Source organism: Chiloscyllium punctatum, chromosome 14 (genome assembly GCF_047496795.1).
Source record: "Chiloscyllium punctatum isolate Juve2018m chromosome 14, sChiPun1.3, whole genome shotgun sequence".
NCBI lineage: Eukaryota > Metazoa > Chordata > Chondrichthyes > Orectolobiformes > Hemiscylliidae > Chiloscyllium > Chiloscyllium punctatum.
This window is the reverse complement of record NC_092752.1, coordinates 28,756,556-28,779,323: the sequence shown is the minus strand read 5'-3', so window position 1 is coordinate 28,779,323 and position 22,768 is coordinate 28,756,556. Positions and strand designations below refer to the sequence as shown.

At 45.4% G+C, this 22,768-nt stretch overlaps 1 protein-coding gene across 4 annotated transcripts in view; it reads left to right on the top strand.

The window, feature by feature from the left end:
• The window catches only part of maml3 (mastermind-like transcriptional coactivator 3), a 532,838-nt gene that overhangs the window by 489,232 nt on the left and 20,838 nt on the right, over positions 1–22,768 (top strand). For 3 of the 4 annotated variants that reach the window (XM_072584105.1, XM_072584102.1, XM_072584104.1), the window contains exons 3-4: positions 461–727; positions 22,109–22,250. In XM_072584105.1, the coding sequence (XP_072440206.1) occupies positions 461–727; positions 22,109–22,250 (409 nt within the window). The remainder of the gene's footprint in view (positions 1–460; positions 728–22,108; positions 22,251–22,768) is intronic. The other variant, XM_072584103.1, reaches the window with a different exon arrangement.

The following is a 22,768-nucleotide window of genomic DNA, read 5'->3' as shown; positions in this document are numbered from 1 at the left end:
TTTGGAAACTGTCAAAACATAAATAGAAAGTGGGCTGCACCACTAGTGCTTCATCCAGAGGCTCACTGAAGATGTTACCTAGCGTGGTGACGAAATGTTTGAAAACAAACCTTCCAGCTCAGCGAGCAAACCTACATCCAGAACCTCAACGTGATAGCTCTTGCACTTTGATCAGGTTTGCTGGGGAGGTATTGCACAAATGCGAATGGAGGGGGAAGCCAGTTTCCAAACAGCTTGCTGGGGGCTCTTCTTGCAGAGGCAAGCAATGGTAACTCCACTTCCTTCATGAAACTGCCATGTGCAGGGATAAGGTATATAACCTGGCAGTTGGTGGATAGGATTACTACAATGGTGGTATTTTTCATGGCTTAATGTTTTATCTTCACAACGTGTCATGTTTGTGGCTCTGTAGTAGCCTGCCTGTTCTCTAATCACTGAGACAGTTCATTCTGCCACACAGGATCAGAGTGCAGTGGGAACCTCGCGCCCGGCAGCATCTGTACAGAACCCTGGCCCTGCCACTGGCACTGGTGTCCCAGTGCCCGGCTCGATGACTGCTAACCCGGGAGGACCTGGTTACCTTGGAAACCAGCAGCAGGCAGTCATGATGAAACAGTTGTTGATGGAGCAAGAAAGACAGAGAATGCATCAGCTTCACATGATGGAACAGCAGAAGCAGCAGTTATTCAGGGAGCAGAGGCAACAGCAACAGTTGCTGGCAGAGCAGGTAAATGCTGACATAGACAATGACGGGGGCTGGGATGGGGATACACTGTCTCCTGTGTTTCATTATCTCAAAGGCATATTCTCAGAAATTACTGAAGGCCAGAGCTCATTCAAAATGATAAGTTGAAAATGGCAACACCCATGTGAGGTTTGTATGTATGTTTCAGTCAGTTCCATACACAAGACTGATCGGTATATAAATCAAGTAATTTTTTTTCCCTCAATCTCCATCTTTGCGTCATTGTTTCTTTCCCGTATCAGTCACAATGAAAGACCAGAATATTTTCCAGTGGCATGTTTGCTCTTCTCTTCCAGCTTTGCTTTGTTCCTTTTCCAATTCCTCTCTTTGTGAGTTTTCACTTCACACCCATTGGCCATGACACCTGTCCTGTCAGCACCTGCCCCAAGATCATCTGCATTGCTGGAGGCCTAATTTTAAATTCTTCCTTTTTTTCCTTTGCATCATTATGATGAGGTCATCAACTTGCTAAGACGTATCCTGGTATCCTTTTGTTACTTCAGTGAAAGATCATAGAATCCCATCGAATCTACACTGACCCTTGGAAGAGCATCCCACCCAGACCCACTCTCCTACCCTATCCCTGCACTTACCATGGCTAAACCACCTGGCACATCCCTGGACATTATGGGCAATTTGGCTTGACCAATCCAACCCAACCAAACCTTTGGATTGTGGGAGGAAATCAAAGCACCCAGAGGAATTCCACGCAGACATTGGGAGAATGTACACTCACTATCACCCAAGTGTGGAATCGAACCCAGATCCCTGGCGCTATGAGGCAGCAGTGCTAACCACAGAGCCACCATACGGAACAAAGATAGTAGAACACATCAAGAAACAGCAACAAACCATTTCAGCGCAACCATTGGAGATGTTACAATGTTAATGGGTGAAACCTGTTTCTAACTGCATCAATTGAATTATCACTCAAAACCACAGCTCTACTGTCCTTTCATTGACCTCTTTAAAACACACAGTCAGGGTAGCCACAATCCCTCAAACTCAATTGTACAAAAAATTATTAAACATTAAGCCATCATAACAGAGTTGATTGAGTTTTTTAATGAAGCAACAGAGTGAATTGATAAGGATAATGCAGTTGATGCCGTGTACATGGAACTGCAGAAACGTTCGAGAAAGTACCGTCAACCAGGCGTGGCAGCAAAATTGAAATGACTAAAGGGGAAGGACAGTATGGATTCAAAGCTGGCTGTAGTGGTCTTGTATTTCCCCAAGGCCTCTTTGTAAAATTTTATAAAGGGCTACATTTGGAATTATTCATTTCTAAATGCTCTTTTGTTATTCAAGAGCTCTATTTTTCTTCTGTTAGATGATGTAGTCAAGTAGCTTCTGTATATGTGCTCTTTTAAAGGTTTATTCTTTAGATAAGATAATTCAAATAACATTGGTTGACGATGTGCATGTATATATTAGTAAGTCTTTTAACTTTGAATCTATAAATTAGGTGTTGTTCATGTTTTAGAAATTAATCCTCCATTTCCAAAAGTAAACTGTTAACTACTTGTCACAAGGTGACTTATTGGAATTGAGTTTCATATCTGCAGTCCCTTTTAAGACCATGAGATATAGGCCATTTGGCCCATCCAGTCTGCTCCACCATTCGATCATGGCTGATCTGTTTCTCAACCCCATTCTCCTGTCTTCTGCCTATAATCCTTAATCCCCTTTATTCCTGTCTTATACTCAATGACTTGGTCGCCACAACCTTCTATGGCAGTGAGTTACACAGATTCACCCAACTTCTGGCTGAAGAAATTTCTCCTCAGCTCAGTCCTAAAGGGTTGTTCCTTCACTCTGAGGCCATGTCCTCAGGTCATAGTCCCTCCTACTGGTGGAAACATCTTTTCCACATCCAGTCTAACTTGGCCTCTCATTATTGTGTAAGTTTCAATGAGATTTATACTCAACCTTCTAAACTCCACAGAGTAAACACCAGAGTCCTCAACCACCCCTCATATGACAAGCAGTTCATCCCCAGGATCATTCCTGTAAACCTCTTCTGGACCATCACCTAGGCCAGCACATCCTTCCATAGATATGGCCCAAAACTTCTCATATCATATTGCAAATACACAGCCTCGACAGTACATCTTTGTTCTTGTATTCTAGCCCTCTTGAAATGAATGCTGACATTGCACTTGCCTTTCTAACTGTCAACTGAACCTGCATATTAAACTTAAGGGAATCCTGAACACGGACCCCAAAGTCTGTTTGTGCTTTGTTTTCTGAGTTTTCTCCCAACTAGAAAATAGTCTGAGCCTCTATTCCTCCTACTTTCTTCCGACCTTACACTTTCTCACATTGTATTCCACCTACCACTTCTTTGCCCACTCTCCTAGTCTGTCCATGTCCTTCTGCAGACTCCCTGCTTCCTCAATATTAGCTGTCCCTCCTCCTGTCTTTGTGTCATCTGCAAATGTGGCAACAGTGCCCTCATCCAGGTCATTAATGTACAATACGAAAGGTTGTGGTCCCAACACTAACCCCTGCGGAACTCCACTAGTCACTGGCTGCCGTCCTGAAAAAGAACCCTTTACCCCACTCTCTGCCCTCTGCCAGTCAGCCAATCCTCTATCCTTGCTAGCACCTTGCCCAAACACCATGGCTGTTAGCTTATTTGGAAGCCTCCTGGGCAACATCATGTCAAAGGCCTTTTGGAAATCCAAATATATCATAGACACTGGCTGTCCTTTGTCTGACTTGCTTGTGACCTCATCAAAGAATTCTAACAGATTTTGTCAGTTTTAACTTCCCCACGGTGAAGCCATGCTGACTCAGTCTTATTTTACCACACAGTTCCAAGTGCTGATCCCCTTGCTGCCACATCTCAGTGATACCGACATCGTACCTGCCAATTTTACTCTACGCTGCAAGCTTATTTACCTTGTTTACTATACTGTACATATTTAAAAACAAAGAAAATTTACAGCCCAGGAACGGGCCCTTCAGCCCTTCAAGCCTGAACTGATCCAAATCTACTGTCTAAACCTGTCGCCCAATTCCTAAGCATCTGTATCCCTCTGCTCCCCATCTACTCATGCATCTGTCCAGACGCATCTTAAATGAATCTACCGTGCCAGCCTCTACCACCTCTGCTGGCATCGCGTTCCAGCCGCCCACCACCCTCTGTGTGAAGTATTTGCCGCGTGTCTCCCCATTAAACTTTCAACCTCTCACCTTGAAACCGTGACCTCCTGTTATTGAATCCTTCACCCTGGGAAAAAGCTTGTCTCTAGCCATCCTGTCTATACCCTTCATGATTTTGTCAACCTCAATTAGGTCCCCCCTCATTCTCCTTTTTCCTAATGAAAACAAACCTAACCTACTCAACCTCTCTTCATAGCTAGCACCTTACATACCAGGCAACATCCTCGTAAACCTTCTCTGCACCCTCTCCAAAGCGTCCATATCCTTTTGGTAATGTGGCGACCAGAACTGTACACAGTATTCTAAATGCAGCCAAATCAATGTCTTGTACAATTTTAACATGACTTGCCAGCTCTTATACCCAATACCCCGTCCAATGAAGGCAAACATACTATATGCATTCTTGGCCACTCTATCCACCTGTGCAGCAACCTTCAAGATACAATGGATCTGAACTCCCAGATCTCTCTGCTCATCAACATTTCCCAAGGCTCTTCTGTTCATTGTATAATTCGCTCTAGAATTAGTCTTGCCTAAATGCATCACCTCACATTTGTCTGGATTGAAAACCATCTGCCACTTCTCTGTCCAACTCTTCAGTCTATCTATATCCTCAAGTATTCTTTGACAGTCCCTTATGCTTTCTACTACTCCACCAATCTTCGTGTCATCTGCTAACTTGCTTATCATACCAACAGTGCCCTCTTCCAGATCATTTATGTATATTACAAACAACAGTGGCCCCAACACTGACCCCTGTGGAACACCACTGGTCACCTTTCTCCATTTCGAGAAACTGTTCAACTATTACTCTCTGTGCCCTGTTGCTCAACCAGTTCTTTATCCACTTAGCTAGAACACCCTGCACACCATATGACTTCACTTTCTCCATTAGTCTACCATGGGGAACCTTATCAAACACCTTACTAAAGTCCATGTATATGACATCAACAGCCCTTCCTTCATCCATCAATTTGGTCACTTCCTGAAGAACTCTATTAAGTTGGTAAGGCACAATCTCCCTCACACAAAACCGTGTTGCCTATCACTGATAAGCCCATTCTTTTCTAAATATAAATAGATCCTATCCCTCAGTACCTTCTCCAGCAACTTTCCCACCACCGACGTCAGGCTCACTGGTCTGTAGTTACTCTCAGTCCTGCATTGACTGCCTCCTTCTCATAATATCCCCTCATTTGCTCTACCTGAAGTTAAATTCCTGATCCTTTCCATACTCTCTGTCATACAATCATAGACATGTTTAGCATGGAAACAGACCCGTCGGTCCAACTCGTCCATGCTGACCAGATATCCTTACCTATTCTGCCTGCATTTGGCCGATATCCCTCTAAACCCTTCCTATTCACTGACCCATCCAGATGCCTTTTAAATGTTGCAATTGTACCAGCCTCCACCACTTCCTCTGGCAGCTCATTCCATACACGTACCACCCTCTGCATGGAAAAGTTGTCGCTTAGGTCCCTTTTAAATTTTTCCCCTCTCACCCTAACCCTATGCCCTCTAGTTCTGGCCTCCCCCACCCCAGGGAAGAGACCTTGTCTATTTATCCTATCTATGCCCCTCATGATTTTATAAACCTCTGTAAGGTCACTCCTCAACCTCTAATGCTTCAGGGCAAACACTCCCAGCCTGTTCAGCCTCTGTATATAGCTCAAATCTTCCAACCCTGGCAACACTCTTGTAAATCTTTTCTGAAACCTATCAAGTTTCTCAACACCCTTCTGATTGGAGAGAGACCAGAACTGCACGCAATATTCCAAAGTGGCCTAATCAATGTCCTGTACAGCTGCAACATGACCTCCCAACACCTATACTCATTGCTCTGTCCAATAAAGGAAAGCAAACCAAATGCCTTCTTCACTATTCCATCTACCTGAAACTCCACTTTCAAGAAACTATGAACCTTCACTCCAAGGTCTCTTTGTTCAGCAAATGCAGCACCTCACATTTATCTAAATTAAACTCCATCTGCCACCCCTCAGCCCGTTGGCCCATCTGATCAAGATCCCATTGTAACAACTTGCCCAACACCAATGTCAGGTTCACTGGACTGTAGTTCCCTGCCTTGTCCTTACGACCTTTCTTAAGTAATGGTACCACGTTATCCAACCTCCAGTCTTCTGGCACCTCACCTGTGACTATCGATGATACAAATACCTCAGCAAGAGGCCCAGCAATCACATCCCTCACTTCCCACAGAGTTCTAGGGTACACCTGATCAGGTCCTGGGGATTTATCCACCTTTATGTGTTTCAAGACACACATCCTCCTCTGTAATATGGGCATTTTTCAAGATGTCACCATCTATTTTCCCACATTCTATATCTTCCATGTCCTTCTCCACAGTAAACACAGATGCACAATACTCGTTTAATATCTCCCCCATCTTCTATGGTTCCATGCATCGGTTGCCTTGCTGATCTTTGAGGAGCCTTATTCTCTCCCTAGTTATCCTCTTGACCTGAGTATATTTTGTAAAATTCCTTTGGATTCTCCTTAACCCTATTTGCCAAAGTTATCTCATGTCCTTTTTTGGTCTCCTCATTCCCTTCTTAATGTACTCCTCCTGCTTTTATGCTTTTCTAAGGAGTCACTCGATCTATCCTGTCTATACCTTACATGTGCTTCCTTCTTTTCCTTAACCAAACCCTCAATTTCTTTAGTCATCCAGCATTCCCTATACCTACCAGCCTTTCCTTTCACCCTGCCAGAAATATACTGTCTCTGCACTCTCATTATCTTATCCTCTGAAGGCTTCCCATTTTCCAGCTGACCCTTTAACTGCAAGCATCTGCCCCCAATCAGCTTTTAAAAGTTCTTGCCTAATACCGTCAAAATTGGCCCTCCTCCAATTTAGAACTTGAACTGTTTATCCTTTTCCATCACTGTTTTAAAACTGATAGAATTATGGTCACTTCCATAAAGTGCTCCCCCACTGACACCTCAGTCACCTGCCCTGCCTTATTTCCCAAGAGTAGGTCAATTTTGCACCTTCTCTACTAGGTACATTCACATACTGAATCAGAAAATGTTTTTTCACACACTTAACAAATTCCTCTCCATCTAAACCCTTAACACTATGGCGGTCCCAGTCTATGTTTGGAAAGTTAAAATCCCCGACCATAACTACCCTATTACTCTTACAGATAACTGAGATCTCTTTAAAAAATTGTTTCTCAATTTTCCTCTGACTATTGGGCAAATGGGGTGGCAGATGGAGTTTAATTTAGATAAATGTGAGGTGCAGCATTTGCTGAACAAAGAGACCTTGGAGTGCAGGTTCGTAGTTTCTTGAAAGTAGAGTTGCAGGTAGATAATACAATCCCAATAAGGTGATCATCCCTTTCGTATTTCTCAGTTCCACCCAAATAACTTCCCTGGCTGTATTCCTAGGAATACCCTCCCTCAGTACAGCAGTAATATTATCCCTTCTCAAAAACACTGCTCCCCCTCCTCTCTTGCCCCCCTTTCTATCCTTCCTGTTGCATTTGCATCCTGAAACATTAAGCTGCCAGTCCTGTCCATCCTTGAGCCATATTTCCGTAATTGCTATGATATCCCAGTCCCATGTTCCTAACCATGCCCTGAGTTCATCTGCCTTCCCTGTTAGGTCTCTTGTATTGAAATAAATGCAGATTAATTTTTCAGTCATACCTTGTTCTCTGCTTTGTCCCTGCCTACCCTGACTGTTTGACTCATTCCTTTTCCCAACTGCACCAGTATCAGATTGATCCCTTTCCTCACTATCTCCCTGGGTCGCACACCCCCTCCCAAAACCTTACTAGTTTAAATCCTCCTGAGTAGCTCTTGCAAATCTCCCTGCCAGTATATTAGCCCCCTTCCTATTCAGGTGCAATCTGTCCTTCTTGTGAAGTCACTTCTATCCCAGAAGAAATTCTAATGATCCAAAATGTGAACCCTTTTCCCCTGATCCAGCTCCTCAGCCACGCATTCATCCTGTTCCTGCTCTCATGAGCTCATAGCATTGGGAGTACTCCAGATTTTACTACCCTTGAGGATAGTAAATTTTTAAATTCCTTTTTAAATTTCTACCTAACTTTCTATATTTTCCATTCAGAATCTCATCCTGTTCCCTTTCTATGTCATTAGTTCTCATGTGTATAGTAACTCTCCCCTTTGAGAACATTCTGCACTGTCTCTGAGATATCCTAGATCCTGGTACCAGGGAGACAACGCACCATTCTGATTTTTGCCATCAGCCGCAGAAACGTCTCTTTGTGCCTCTGACTAGAGAGTCCGTTATCACAATCGGATCACTTGGAACCTAACGTACCCCTCATTACATTAGAGCCATTCTTGATACCCCAAACCTGGCTGTTCGTACTACTTTCCCCTGAGAGTCTGTCACCCCCTACATTGTCCAAACCAGTATACTTGTTTGAGGTGGGGATAGCCATAGGAGTCTCCTGCACTACCTGCGTACCCATGCAACCTATCCTGGAGTTAACTCCTCTACCTGACTGAATCTGCAGCTTTTCTCCCTTCCTATAACAGCCATCCATCATGCCCCCAGCCCCTGTAAACTTCTCATTGCCTCAAACTGCCGCTTCAACCCATCCATGCGATCTGATAGGATTCGCAACCAAAGACATTGCTGCAGACATAATCGTTAGTAACATGGAAACTCTTCCTAAAATCCCATGAAGAGCACATCGGTCTACTAAAGGCCGTCTTTGCATCTTCACAAAATAACACTGTCTTATTGCTCTAAAAAAAACTGCTCCAGGCTAACTTAGTACTTATGGCTTATATTTTTAAGATTTAATCAAGAGACGGATCTCAATAAAACATTTAATCTGGAAAGAACCCACTCTATTCACTATTGTAGATTTACAGCAAGGTTATACTTTAAAACTATGCACATATCTGTTCCTGTGCTGTGAACTGTCCCACACAGGTTCCTCCAAGGTCATCTGGAAACTTTGCCATTTGTTCATTTTTCTCGAGACACACTCCGATGTCCAGAGATACTTGATCTCAAACACCAAAGGCTGTAATTGTGCAGATTCACTGCTGTGTCAGACAGTAGTGCAGGTTTCTTTCTCTGACCATGTGGTCACTGCCTTTATCTGTCTTCCTCCTTTTTAAAGTGCCGTTCTTTTGATCTTTTGTCCCTCAAAGTTCCAAAACAATGCAACAGAATATCAAACAGTAATTGTTACTCATGGAATTCGAGGAAATCTCCTCCAATACCTAAAATACCTCAAAAAAAGGAGTAGCTCTTACGGCCACAATTTTTTCCTGTCCTCCATCTTGGATTATCTCGAATCCTTCCTATTACTTGTTTTGGAAACTTTAACAACACCCGCTGAGCCCTCGCACCTTTAATGTTTTCCATAAATTTCCATCCAACTGAACCTCCTCCTTTCTGCCCCCGCCCTCCCCACAATTCAGTAAAAACCCTATCCACAGCCCTAGTTATGCGATTCAATAGGCCTTTGGTCCCAGCAGGATTCAGGAGGAGGGCCCACCCCTTCCCCAGTCCTGGTATCGGTGTTGCATGAATTCAAACCCAGTTCTCCGACTCCAGTCTCTGAGCCATGCGTTTACCTCTTTAATTTTGTTGGCCCTGTGACAATTTGCCCGTGGGTCAGCTAGAAATATGGGAATTAAAAATTTTAGCCCCTCACTGTTCATATTCCCTCAGCAGAGCCTCTCTCCTCTTTCTGCCTGTACGCATGTGGACCATGATAACTGGATCTTTCCCCTCCCACTGCAGGTTTCTCCATTGTGCAGGTGAGATATCCTGAACCCCGGGCACTAGGCAGGCAACACAACCTTCGGGACTCTCGATCCTGGCCACAGGGAACAGTGTCTGTTCCCCTGACTGTACTAACTCCAATTATAACTACATTTCTCTTCTATCCCCACTCTGGAATGGTTCCCTGTGCCATGGTGCTATGGTCAGTTTGCTTAATGTCGCCCTCACTCTCATCCACAGGGAGCAAGAATCTTAGACCTGTTAAAGTCAAGCTCAAGGGCTGAGGCACCTAGAGCACCTTGTCCAGGTCCCTCTACCTGCCACACTCACAGACCTGTTAGTACACAGGGACCTGCACCTTTTATCTCTCCACCCTTCAGACACTCTGCGTGTATTCCTGATGAAAGGCTTTTGCCCAAAACGTCGATTTCACTGCTCTTCGGATGCTGCCTGAACTGCTGTGCTTTTCCAGCACCACTAATCCAGAGTCTGGTTTCCAGCATCTGCAGTCATTGTTTGAACCTGCACCTTGCTAAACGCCATCCTGTTCATACACAGGCACCTGTACCCTGCTAAACCCTATCCTGTTAGTACTCAGGGACCCGCACCCTGCCAAACCCCATCCTGTTACTACTCAGGGACCTGCACCCTGCTAATCCCCATCCTGTTATTACTCAGGGACCTGCACCCTGATAAAGCCCACCCTGCTAATACTTAGGGACCAGTACCCTTCTAAACCCCATCCTCTTAATACTCAGGTACCTGCACCCTGCTAAACCTCATCCTGTTAATGCTTAGAGGCCTGCACCCTGCTAAACCACATTCTGTTAATACTCAGGTACTTGCACCCTGCAAAGCCCCATCCTATTTATACTCAGGGACCTGCACCCTCCTAAGCCTCAACCGATTAATGCTCAGGGACCTGATCCCTGCTAAACCCCATCCTGTTAATACTCAGGGACCATCACCCTGCTAAACCCCATCCCGTCAATACTCAGGGACCTGCTCCCAGCTAAACCCAAACCTGTTAATACTCAGGGACCTGCACCCTGCTGAACCCCATCCTGTTAATAATCAGGTTCCTGCACTCTGCTAAACCCCATCCTATTTATATTCAGGGACCTGCACCCTGCTAAACCCCGTCCTGTTAATGCTTAGAGGACTGCACCCTGCTAAACCCTATTCTGTTAATACTCAGGACCTGTACCCTGCTAAATCCCGTCCCGTTAATACTCAGGTACCTACACCCTGCTAAGCCCCATCCTATTTATACACAGGGACCTGTACCCTGCTAAACCACATCCTGTTATTACACAGGGACCTGCAACCTCCTCAGCCTCAACCGATTAATGCTCAGAGAACTGATCCCTGCTAAATCCCATCATATTAATGCTCAGGGACCTGATCCCTGCTAAATCCCAACCTGTTAATGCACAGCGACCTGCACCCTGCTAAACCCCATCCTGTTAATACTCAGGGACCTGCACCCTGCTAAACCCCATCCTGTTAATACTCAGGGACCTGCACCCTGCTAAACCCCATTCTATTAGTACACAGCGACCTGCACCCTGCTAAGACCCATCCTGTTTATACTCAGGGACCTTAAACCTGCTGAATCCCATCCTGTTAATAGACAGGGACCTGCACCCAGCTAAACCCCATCCTGTTATTACTCAGGGACCTGCACCCAGCTAAACCCCATCCTGTTATTACTCAGGGACCTGCAGCCTGCTAAACGCCATCCTGTCAATACTCAGGGACCTGCATCCTGCTAAACCCAATCCTGTTAATTCTCAGGTACCTGCACCCTGATAAAGCCCATCCTGTTCATACTCAGGGACCAGTACCCTGCCATACCACATCCTCTTAATACTCAGGGACCTGCACCCTGCCATACCACATCCTCTTAATACTCAGGGACCTGCACCCTGCTAAACCCCATTCTATTAATACTCAGGGACCTGCACCCTGCTAAACCCCATCCTGTTAATACTCTGGGACGTGCACCCTGGATACCCCACCCTTTTTAATACTCAGGGACATGCACCCTGCTAAACCCGAGCCAGTTAATACTCAGGTACCTGCACCCTGCCAAACCCAATTCTGTTAATACTCAGGGACCTTCACCCTGCCAAACCCCATCCTATTTATACTCTGGGACTGCACACTGCCAGCTCCATCCTGTTAAAACTCAGGGACCTGCACCCTGCTAAGCCTCATCCTGTTAATACTCAGGGTCCTGCACCCTGCTAAACCCCATCCTGTTAATACTCAGGTACCTGCACCCTGCTAAGCCCTGTCCTGTTAATACTCAGGGACCTGCACCCTGCTAAACCCCATTCTGTTAATACACAGCTACCTGTACCCTTCTATGACCCATCCTGTTTATACTCGGGGACCTTTAACCTGCTGAATCCCATCCTGTTAATACTCAGGTACATTTACTCTGCTGAACCCCATCCTGTTAATACTCCGGTACCTGTACCCTGCTAAGCCCTGTCCTGTTTATACACAGGGAACTGCACCCTGCTAAACCCAATCCTGTTAATACTCAGGGACCTGCGCCCTGCTAAACCCCCTCCTGTTACTACACAGGGACCTGCCCCCTGCTAAACCCAATCCTGTTATTACACAGGGACCTGCAACCTCCTAAGCCTCAACCGATTAATGCTCAGAGACCTGAACCCTGTTAAATCCCATCCTATTAATGCTCAGGGTCCTGATCCCTGCTAAATCCCATCCTGTTAATGCTCAGTGACCTGTACCCTGCTAACACCCATCCTGTTTATACTCAGGGACCTTTCACCTGCTGAATCCCATCCTGTTAATACTCAGGTACATTTACTCTGCTGAACCCCATCCTGTTAATACTCAGGTACCTGAACCCTGCTAAGCCCTGTCCTGTTTATACACAGGGACCTGCACTCTGCTAAACCCCATCCTGTAGTTACTCAGGGACCTGCACCCTACTAAACCTCAACCTGTTAATACTTAAGGGCGTGCACCCTCGATACCCCACCCTTTTTAATACACAGGGACATGTTCCCTGCTAAACCGCATCCTGTTAATACACAGGAACCTGTACCCTGCTAAACCCCATCCTGTTAATACTCAGGGACCTGCACCCTGCTAAACCCCATCATGTTAATACTCAGTTACCTGCATCCTGCTAAACCCGAGCCAGTTAATACTCAGGGACCTGCACCCTGTTAAGACCCATCCTGTTCATACTCAGGCACCTGCACCCTGCTAAACCCCATTCTGTTAATGATTAGAGGCCTGCACCCTGCTAAACGCCATCTTGTTATTACACAGGTACCTGCAACCTCCTAAGCCTCAACCGAATAATGCTCAGGGACCTGCGCCCTGCTAAACCCCATCCTGTTACTACACAGGGACCTGCAACCTTCTCAGCCTCAACCGATTAATGCTCAGAGACCTAAACCCTATTAAATCCCATCCTATTAATGCTCAGGGACCTGATCCCTGCTAAATCCCATCCTGTTAATACTCAGTGACCTGCATCCTGCTAAACCCCATCCTGTTAATACTCAGGTACCTGTACCCTTCTATGACCCATCCTGTTTATACTCAGGGACCTTTAACCTGCTGAATCCCATCCTGGTAATACTCAGGTACATTTACTCTGCTGAACCCCATCCTGTTAATATTCTGGTACCTGTACCCTGCTAAGTCCCGAGCTGTTTATACTCAGGGACCTGCACCCTGCTAAACCCCATCCTGTTAATACTCAGGGACCTGCACCCTGCTAAACCCCATCCTGTTAATTCTCAAGGACCTGTACCTTGCTGAACCTCATCCCGTTAATACTCAGGTACCTGCACCCTGCTAAGCCCCATCCTATTAATACTCAGGGACCTGAACACTGCTTAACCCCATCCTGTTAATTCTCAAGGACCTGTACCTTGCTGAACCTCATCCCGTTAATACTCAGGTACCTGCACCCTGCTAAGCCCCATCCTGTTTATACTCGGGGACCTGTACCCTGCTTAACCCCATCCTGTTAAAAGACAGGGACCTGCACCCTGCTAAACCCCATCCAGTTAATGCTTAGAGGCCTGCACCCTGCTCAACCCAATTCTGTTAAAACACAGGGACCAGCACCCTGCTAAATCCCATCCTGTTAATACTCAGGCACCTGCACCTGTTAAACCCCATCCTATTTATACTCGGGGACCTGCACCCTGCTAAACCCCATCCTGTTTATACTCAGGGACCTGCACCCTGCTAAACCCCATCCTGTTAATACTCAGGACCTACACCCTGCTAAATCCCATCATGTTAATACTCAGGACCGGCACCCTGCTAAACTCCATCCCGTTAATACTCAGGTACCTGAAACCTGCTAAATTCCATCCTATTAATGCTCAAGGACCTGCACCCTGCTAAACCACATGCCGTTAGTACTCAGGTACCTGCATCCTGCTAAGCCCTGTCCTGTTTATACTCGGGGACCTGTACCCTGCTAAACCCCATTCTGTTAATACACAGCTACCTGCACCCTGCTAAACCCTATCCTGTTATTACTCAGGGACCTGCACCCTGCTAAACCCCATTGTGTTAATAGTCAGGGAGCTGCACCCTGCTCAGCCCCATCCTGTTAGTACTTAGTGACCTTCACCCTGCTAAATCCAGTAAATACAGTGGGACCTGGACCCTGCTCAACCCCATCCTATTAATAGTCAGGGACCTGCACCCTGCTAAACCCCATCCAGTTAATGCTTAGAGGCTTTCACCCTGCTAAACCCTATCCTGTTATTACTCCGGGACCTGCACCCTACTAAACCTCAACCTATTAACACTCAGGGACCTGCACCCTGATAAATCCCATCCTGTTAATACTCAGGGACCTGCACACTGCTAAACGCTATCCTGTTATTACTCAGGGACCTGCACCCTCCTAAGCCTCAACCGATTAATGCTTAGTGACGTGAAACCTGATAAATCCCCTCCTGTTAATACACAGGGACCTGCACCCTCCTAAACCCCATCCTGTTAATACTCAGGGACCTGCGCCCTGGTAACCCTCAACCTATTAATACTTAGGGACCTACACCTTGATAAAGCCGATCCTGTTAATACTCAGGGACCAGTACACCACTAAACCCCATCGTGTTAATACTCAGGGACCTGCACCCTGCTCAACCCCATCCTGTTAATACTCAGGGACCTGCACCCTGCTCAACCTCATCCTATTTATACTCGGGGACCTGTACACGGCTTAACGCCATCCTGTTAAAACACAGGGACCTGCACCCTGCTAAACCCCATCCTGTTATTTCTCAGGGATCTGCACCCTCCTAAGCCTCAACCAATTAATGCTCAGTGACCTGAACCCTGCTAAGCCCCATCCTGTTAATACACAGGAACCTGCACCCTGCTAAACCCCATCCTGTTAATACTCAGGGACCTGCACCCTGCTAAACCCCATCCTGTTAATACTCAGGGACCTGCACCCTGCTAAACCCCATCCTGTTAATGCTCAGGGATCTACGCTCTGCTGAACCCCATCCTCCTAATACTCAGGGACCTGCACCCTGCTAAACCCCATCCTGTTAATACTCAGGTACCTGCACCCTGCTAAACCCCATCCTGTTAATACTCAGGGACCTGCACCCTGCTAAACCCCATCCTGTTAATACTCAGGGACCTGCACCCTGCTAAACCCCATCCTGTTAATGCTCAGGTACCTGCACCCTGCTAAACCCCATCCTGTTAATACTCAGGTACCTGCACCCTGCTAAACCCCATCCTGTTAATACTCAGGGACCTGCACCCTGCTAAACGCCATCCTGTTAATGCTCAGGGACCTGCACCCTGCTAAACCCCATCCTGTTAATACTCAGGTACCTGCACCCTGCTAAACCCCATCCTGTTAATACTCAGGGACCTGCACGCTGCCAAACCCCATCCTGTTAATACTCAGGGACCTGCACCCTGCTAAGCTCCATCCTGTTAATGCTCAGGGACCTGCATCCTGCTAAATCCCATCCTGTTAATGCTCAGGGACCTACACCCTGCTAAACCCCATCCTGTTAATACTCAGGGACCTGCACCCTGCTAAACGCCATCCTGTTAATGCTCAGGGACCTGCATCCTGCTAAATCCCATCCTGTTAATGCTCAGGGACCTACACCCTGCTAAACCCCATCCTGTTAGTACACAGGGACCTGCATCCTGCTGAACTCCAATCTGTCAGCACTCAGCTCCCACTCCATTACAAACTCCTCCTGCCCAGGTCTTTCATCTTGTGTTCTGTAAGTTCCCGACCAGCATCCAGGCCATTCTCCCTTGACCCCATGCTGTCACTGTGGCCACGCTGTTTCTCCTCCAGGGCTCTCACCAAGTGCCTTTCTCCCCCTGCCACCACCTTCCTAATAATCTCTCAGGCCCTGCAACCTCCCTGCAGCCAGCACCCAGGTCCCCGTGCTCTCCCCTCTTCCTGCCCATTCCCAACACTCAGGCACTGGTTCCCTCTTTCCTGGTACTTCAGGCCTATCCCCTTCATCCTCTCACTCCTGTCCAACATTGAGGGCCCTGTGTCTTTCTCCTCGAGCCCGTCCCCTTCCCATACTCGGGACATTCTCCCCTCTCTTCCACTCCTGACCCCTGACCTTTGTGTCCTACTCTGTCTTCCCCCATCACCCTTCTCCATCATCCACTCTGTACGCACTGCCCACTCCTCCTCTCCCTGTTTTTTCTCACCACCATAGACCGAACTCTCCGAATACATGCAGAAAGAACATTTGAAAAATTCTTCAGGGAGAAGTGTTTGAAAATTGGAAGCCCACTTGTTTTCTGTCAGTGCTGTAATTTCGGGAAGTTGATGCAATGTGGTGCCCTGCTGTCTTGGAGCTGGAATCAATGGAAGGAAATCTGTTCATGCTGCTTTCCCATTGTGCAGCTGCAGTTCCTTCTGGTCCTTCTGGGCAGTGCCATACTGCTAAGGTAGAAACTAATTTGTGTTGTAATGTGTACAAAATTGTGTAAAAACTGTGCGATTACGGCCCAGTGCCCAGACCAGTGGCAGTACTTCAACTGTTTTGTGCAACTGAAGACAGAATCTTTGGTTTGATCAGGCTTAAAAGAATCCTATTGCCATGCAGTCTGATTTCACTCAGGCAGAAAGTTGATAAAGTGGGTAGGGTTGTAGCAGTAACAATCATGGTATACAGTTGATACAACACCTCTGACAGAGAGAAATATCCAAAAAGACTTCACAGAGACATATACAAAAACTGGGGCTGAGTTAGAGAAGGAACTGCTAAGAGGGGCAAAGACCTAAATGAAACCAGGATATTAAAGGCTGTTGTAAAGATGAAGAGGCCGTGCCATAATACAGAATCCTTAAAAGTGTGGAAGCAGGAAATTCGGCCCATCGTTTCTGCACTGATCCTCCGAAGAGCATCCCACATAGACCCACTCCTCTCTCCCAACTCTATAACCCTGCATTTCCCATGGCTAATCCACCCTGCGTGCACATCTGTGGACACAGCGTGGTCAATCCACCTAACCTGCACACCTTTGGACTGTGGAAGGAAACCAGAGCGCGTGGAGGAAACCCATGCACGCATGGGGAGAATGTGCAAACTCCACACAGACACTTGCCCGAGGCTGGAATCGAATCAGGTTGCCTGGCACTGGACTGCAGCAGTGCTAACCACTGAACCACCGTGCCATTCAATATGGGGCTGAGCAGGCCAAAGGTATGGTGTTAAGGCTTGGACAAAGGGAGGAGGCATGCAGAAGAGTTAAGTAGTTATGCTAGACTCCATTAAAATGAATTGACAGAACTCTTGCAGAAAATGGCAGAATAAAGGAGGGGTGAGATCATGAAGGCTTGACAACACCAGGAAGAGAATTTCAATTCTGTGGCAAGAGCAGACATGATGTGAGTGGAGAAATGGTGTGGAAAAACTTCAGATAAGCTGACTGAATGGGAGATAGAGGATAAAAGTTTGGTTTAGTCATTGGGATAGTCCAGATAATAAAGACATAAATCAAGTTTTCACCAGGAGATGGACTGAATTCTGAACAGATGTACTTAGGAGCAGATTAGCTGGATTTTCACAGAGACATGAAGACTCGACTGACCTTTAAAAATGACAACTGGACGAGGTGCTGAAACTCTAATTTCCAACACATCCCTTGATCTTTTGCAGGGAAAGGGGCAGGCAGTGACTCTCACATGAGGATTCAGCAGGGCCATTTGAATTCAGCGCTATTGTCAAACAAACCCCAAATTCACTGTAGCAAGTGCCTTGGGAATCTCACGTTTATGGAGAAGATATATATGGAGGAACTTTTATGGAGGAAATTTAAATACCCATGAAGGACAGTTGAAGTATGAGAACTGTCAGGCTGTCAAATTATTTAAATCTTAAATCCTTTCAAAATTAAAAAGTTTACTTGCCTATGTCATATAGCCATACAACACAGCAGAATTAGTCTATTCAGGCATTGAGTCTGTTCTACCAGTCAGTGGTAGATCTGGTAATCCTCAACTCCACTTCCCTGCCTTCTCCCTATAACCTCCAATTTCCTTACTGATTAAAAATCTCTCTCTTTGAATATATGTAATGACCACCCTCTACAGTCCTCTGCAGCAAAGTATTCTATAAATTAACTACATTCAGAAAACACATTTCTGCTTTACCTCTATCTTAAGTGTGTGACTTGATATTCTGAGATTGTGCCTTCTGGTCCTAGAGTACCACAAGTGGAGACAACTCTCCACATCTACCCTGTCAAGTTCCCTCAGAATCTTATGTGTTTCAATGAAGTCACTTCACATTCTTCCATATTCTAGTAACCACTGGCAGTCTATCTGTGCCTGGTATCAGCCTTGAACCTGCTGTGCACTTCCTCCAATGCCTGTATGTCTTTATTTAGATACGGGCCAAACTGTTCCAAGTATTCCAGCTGAAGTCTAACTGATGCATTCTGTAGGTTTAACAAAACCTCCCTACTTTTATACTCCATTCCCTTTGAATAAAGGCCAACAATCCATTTACTCTCTTCTTTACTGCTAAAGTTGGATGCTAGAATTTTGTGATTCATCATCCTTCTGTTCCTTAGCTTTCTCAATTTAAATAATATTCAGCTCCTCTATTCTTCCTGCCAATGTGCACAACTTCACAATTCCTTGCATCATATTGCATCTGGCAAGCTTTTGCCCTTCACTTGACCTGTCTGTTTTCCTCTACAGACTTTCACTGGCATCCTCGCCTCGCACCTATTTTTGTGTGATCCACAAACCTAACAAGAGTACATTCTATGCTGGAAGAGTTAGAATACCAGACTTATTAAACTTCAAAGCCTGAAGTTACATACGTCAGGGTGTGTAAACTGCTAAAACGTGTAATGATGTAGCTTACGTTCCCAGCCCAAAATCCCAGCCTGCCTGTATCATTAATGTTGAAAAAGATTTGCTCTAGCAGTTATATTCGCTGTTTGTAGCCACTACCTCTTAAGCTGTCATTATTAATGCTTAACAACTCAATAGGTCAATACATTAATGGCTGCCATCAATGTGGGTTATGAATGTAAACCTTGTTTCTTTAGATAAATAAATACTGAAATGTCCTTCTAAAGGTTTTGGATGTATGGATGGAATTTCTTTTTAAGTAAGATATTTAGTTTTTTTAAGTTTTGTTTTATCTGTACATTATGGATACTGTGTGATTTGGCATGGAGAGGGTAAAGGCCAAGACTGGTGGGCACAGCTACGCAGGTTGGCATTAAGGTGTCGTACGACAATAGGAGGTAGTTTGGGAGGAATGAGTTGACATTGAGATGATGAGGGATCACAGGACTGGATGGGGACATGATTTGGCATGGGGCTATGCGTAGCTGTGGAGATGATGGGGCATAAAGTCGGCATGGGTGAAGCCTGGAGAGTGGGGGGTGGGAAGGTGAGGGGTGAGGGCTGCTGAAACCTAATATTTAACAAAATTAAGTACAGAGAATGGATGCAGACCATTTAAGCAGCCTACTTCAACAGTGGACACCTCCAGTCTGAGGCGGTTGAGCCAAGCCACAATACTTCCCAACTGAAGCAGTCTGGGAGTAAAAGGTCAGCCCAATACCACAAGGTCCGACCTATTAGGGTAGGTGTTAAGCTTTACAGTAAACTGGCAAGGCAGATCACTGGTCTTTCATATGATTTAAATGGAATAAAGATTAAACAGGTTGTCTAAATGAAGGGTAATCCATTCCACACGATTACTACCCAAGTAAGGATGAAAGCTACCAAATTGTGAAAGTAGGAATTACAAAATCTGTCTGTTTGTCTAAATAGGGCATCTCAAGAGGAATTTGCATGAGTGAATTTACCATCGTTCACAGCCAAGATAATTGTTTAATAACCTGCCTAGTCAGTTTGTGAGCAGTAGTGGTAATATGTGTTGATTAAACAAAGTTCAAAGAACCTTTAATATTGAAATTGAAATCAGGTGTGGAAGAGCGTCACACATCTGACAGTCCAATGGGCAAATCCAAAAGGTTCAACCACCGATTGAGCTAATCTCAGTTGGAGTCATGGTGTGAATGTTATAGTTTGCTACAATCTCCCAGGGTTGGGGGTTACTGATCTTCTCAATAATTCATCTCACTGGAAAGCACTATTGGGTGAAGAGAGACTGGAGTTTCCTCTGGGAGGCAGTGAGAAAGGTGGTTCAGATCTGAGTTATCACCAGGGTTCCCCCTCCTGTGTTTTTTTCAAAATGCATTCATGGAGCATCATGGTTCAGCCAGCATTTATTGCATACCCCAGAGGGCAATTAGGAGTCAATCCCATTGCTGTGGGCCTGGAGTCACATGTAGGCCAGACCAGGTGACACTGGCATATTTCCTTCCCTGAAGAGCTTTAGTGAACGGGATGGGTTTTTCTGAACAATCAAAAATGGTTTCATGGCCATCCTTAGATTTTTGATTCCACAATCTACTGAAAATGTCAGGAAAGGCACCTAAGTTGTTCATGGTTGAACCCAGGTCCCCAGATCGTTACATGACTCTGTGGATTAGCAGTCCAACAATAATATCACTAGACCATCATCTCCATTGTATCATCTTTATGGGGTGAGGGTCTTAATGACCCCAGAGATAGATATCCCACCCAATTAATGGCAGGGAAAGGGAATGTAGCGACAGCACAGGGGAGTGCACCACATTAGGGCATAAATCAGCAGCTACCGCTTTTCCTACTGTCTGTGTGTAACATTAAAAACAAGAGAGGAACTTCAAAGTAGGCTGAGCAAATGGAGAGCTGGGAGAGGTTGGTAGAAAGTTAGTAACGATTTACTACTCAATAGTATTTTGTCCAAAGGTTCATGTTTTTAAATTAGTCATGGGAAATAGCTGTTGCTGGGTACAGTCACATCTGTTGACCGTCCCTTATTACATGCAGAAAGTGGTGGTGAGCTGCATCCCATGATGACTGAGACCAGCCACAGTGCAGTTAGGGAGGGAGTTCCAGGCTTTTGACCCAGTGACAGTGAAAGAATTGACAATACAGTTCCAAATCAGGATGGTGTTGTCTGGAGGGAAGGTTGAAAGTCTCACTGTACCCTTGTATATGCTGCCCTTTTCCTTCTAGCCAGCAGCACTCACAGAACACAAGACACCACTGTTGGAGAACAAGGGTTTGTGTGGGTGAGAAGCAAACAGAGAGGAAATGCCTTTGTAAAACACTTTGGCCTGGAAATTCCACAAGAGCTCAAGGACCCCGGCTGTGACTGTAGCTGGAAACATCAGATCTGTGGCTGAAGTGGGGCCTTTGAACATTTCTCCATGTCATCCAGTAAAAGTAACAGTGCAAGATCAGAAAAGGGGCACTGTTTTAAACAGTTGCAACTATCTTGTAATTTATATCGGTTATCACAAACCAAAAATGTTTGTGACCATTAATAACAGGTTCATGTCTGACAGGGTAAGTTGGTGCAAGCTCGCAGTCATGTTGCAGATGGCAGAATACCACAACCCTGAAAGCAGCACTGCCAGAGCTCTCACTCAGCTTGGACAAGTGAAGGAAGTTGTGTCGTACCATTGCCAGATCTCAATAGATTGAAGCTCAAACGTGATACTCTGTTTGTTTTGTTCCAGCTTGGTTCTGACACCGATGTTCTTTTCATTTTCCAAGATTTTGTAAGCCACATTTGGGTTGGGAAAGGTGAACCATTACAAAAAGGGGAGAAAAACCAAGTAACTTTTATTTTATTTTAATGACTGTGCAGAAAAGAATTTTTTTTACAAAATGGAGAAATTGAAAAACGCTGTTGAGGATGCATTATCACTTCACCGGAGATTGTAACCATTGCTGTGGTTTAAACTATGATAATAGGGATTATAATAGTAAATAGTAGCATTTCTTTCCCCAGATCTGTATTGGCAAAAATTAATGGGTTTATTTTCCTTTTTTTTCCCATCAGCAGCAGCTACAACAACAACAACAGCAGCAGCAGCAGCAGCAGCAGCACGATCAGATGCAGAGGCATCTCCCCAGAACACATTCACAGTGCAAAGACCAGCAGAGGAATCCATATCCTGTTCAACAGGTCAACCAGTTCCAAGGTAAGCCAGTCAATTATTAACTCTCTCTTAAGTATTTGCAAATGATATGTGTTGTTTGCCCTGTAAGATTGAAAGTTTGATATTAAACTAACCAGCAGGTACATTAAGAACCCATCAAGTTCATAGGTTATATTTGTAGAATAAATGGAACAGACTTCAATCAGGGAATAGCCTTCACTTCATAAATAACTGTTTAAAAAGCAGCCTCTTCTTTAAACTTTATTCATTGTGGGATGTGGGCATTGCTGGCTGGGCCAGCATTTATTCCCAGTCCCTAGTTGCCCTTGAGAAGGTAGTGGTGAGCTACCTTCTTCAACTGCTGCAGTCCACCTGCTGTGGGTTGACCCACAATGCCATTAACGAGGGAATTTCCAGGATTTTGACCCAAGCACAGCGAAGGAACAGTGATATATTTCCAAGTCAGGATAGTGAGTGGCTTGGAGGGGAACTTGAAGATGGTGGTGTTCCCATGTATCTGCTTGCCTTGTTCTTCTCGATTGATTATATTCCAATTCAGA